The sequence below is a fragment of the Penaeus chinensis genome, chromosome 42 (genome assembly GCF_019202785.1).
Source record: "Penaeus chinensis breed Huanghai No. 1 chromosome 42, ASM1920278v2, whole genome shotgun sequence".
In the NCBI taxonomy this organism is placed as follows: Eukaryota; Metazoa; Arthropoda; class Malacostraca; order Decapoda; family Penaeidae; genus Penaeus; species Penaeus chinensis.
Genome location: NC_061860.1, coordinates 14377811 through 14378931, shown reverse-complemented (window position 1 = coordinate 14378931; position 1121 = coordinate 14377811). Strand labels below are relative to the sequence as shown.

The following is a 1121-nucleotide window of genomic DNA, read 5'->3' as shown; positions in this document are numbered from 1 at the left end:
CTCTCTTGGGTGTCTTCTTCCCTCACACCCACGTACCGCCTGTCTTCCTTGACGTTGTCCATCCACCGTTGCTTCGGACGCCCTCTTCCTCTCCTTCCCGGTGGTACCATGCTCATCATTCTCTTTCGATGTAGTTCTCCTCTCTTCGCTTCGATTTTCGTCACTCCCATTCTCTCTCGGATCTCGCCATTTCTCATCCTGTTTCTCATGGTCAGGCCACATGCCCATCTGCACATTTTCATCTCAGCCACCTCCTCCAGTCTCCTTGTCGCCTTCTTCGTTCGGGGTACCGTCTCCAGCCCGTAGAGCATTGCCGGCTGGATCACGGTCCGGTGGATCTTTCCCTTAACTCTGGCTGGGACCCTCTTGTCATACATCACTCCGGCCATCTTCTTCCAGTTGGTCCATCCTTCTGCTGATCCTTCTGCTGATCTCTGCTTCTACTACACCATCCGATTGTACTGTGTTACCAAGGTACCTGAATTCACTGACTTCTGGCAGTTATTGGTCTTGCATCCGTATACTTCCTCTGGACACCCTGTTCAAGCACATTTACTCCGTCTTCGCTCTTGATACCTTCATTCTTCTCTTCTCCAGTCTATCGTGCCACCTCTCCAGGTTCTTCTCTAGCTCGATTTTCTCCTCGCAGCAAAGCACCACATCGTCAGCAAACATCATGTTCCAAGGAGCCTCTTTTCTGATGCTCTCTGTGAGGGTGTCCATGATGATGGCAAATAGGAACGGGCTCAACGCTGACCCCTGATGTAACCCCACTTCTACCTTGAAAGGCTCTGTTGTTCCCGCTATGCACCTGACCTTTGTCTCGCTCTCTTTGTACATGTCTTGAACTATACGGATGTACTTCTCTGGGATGTTCTTTCCTCGCATTCACCAGTACAGTTCCTCCTGCGACACTATATCATAGGCTTCTCCAGGTCGATGAATACGCCATCTTTGTGACCCTCTCTGTACTTCTCCTGCACTTGTCTCAAGGCAAAATTGGCATCTGTGGTAGACTTCTCATCGATGAATGCAAACTTTTCATCACTCGTTGACTCGTCTCCTCAGCCTGTGTTCAATCGTGCGTTCATATAATTTCATGCTGTAACACATGAGTTTGA

The 1121-nt window shown here is 49.6% G+C and overlaps 1 protein-coding gene across 1 annotated transcript in view; it reads right to left on the bottom strand.

The window, feature by feature from the left end:
* LOC125047925 overlaps nucleotides 1-888 on the bottom strand; it is a 946-nt gene extending 58 nt beyond the window's left edge. Inside the window, exons 1-2 of the mRNA XM_047646471.1 lie at nucleotides 577-888; nucleotides 1-440 (exon numbers count right to left, since the gene is read on the bottom strand). The exon at nucleotides 1-440 is cut by the window's left edge and continues 58 nt beyond it. Coding sequence (XP_047502427.1) covers nucleotides 1-440; nucleotides 577-888 — 752 coding nt within the window. The remainder of the gene's footprint in view (nucleotides 441-576) is intronic.
* Between the last annotated feature and the right edge of the window lie 233 nt (nucleotides 889-1121).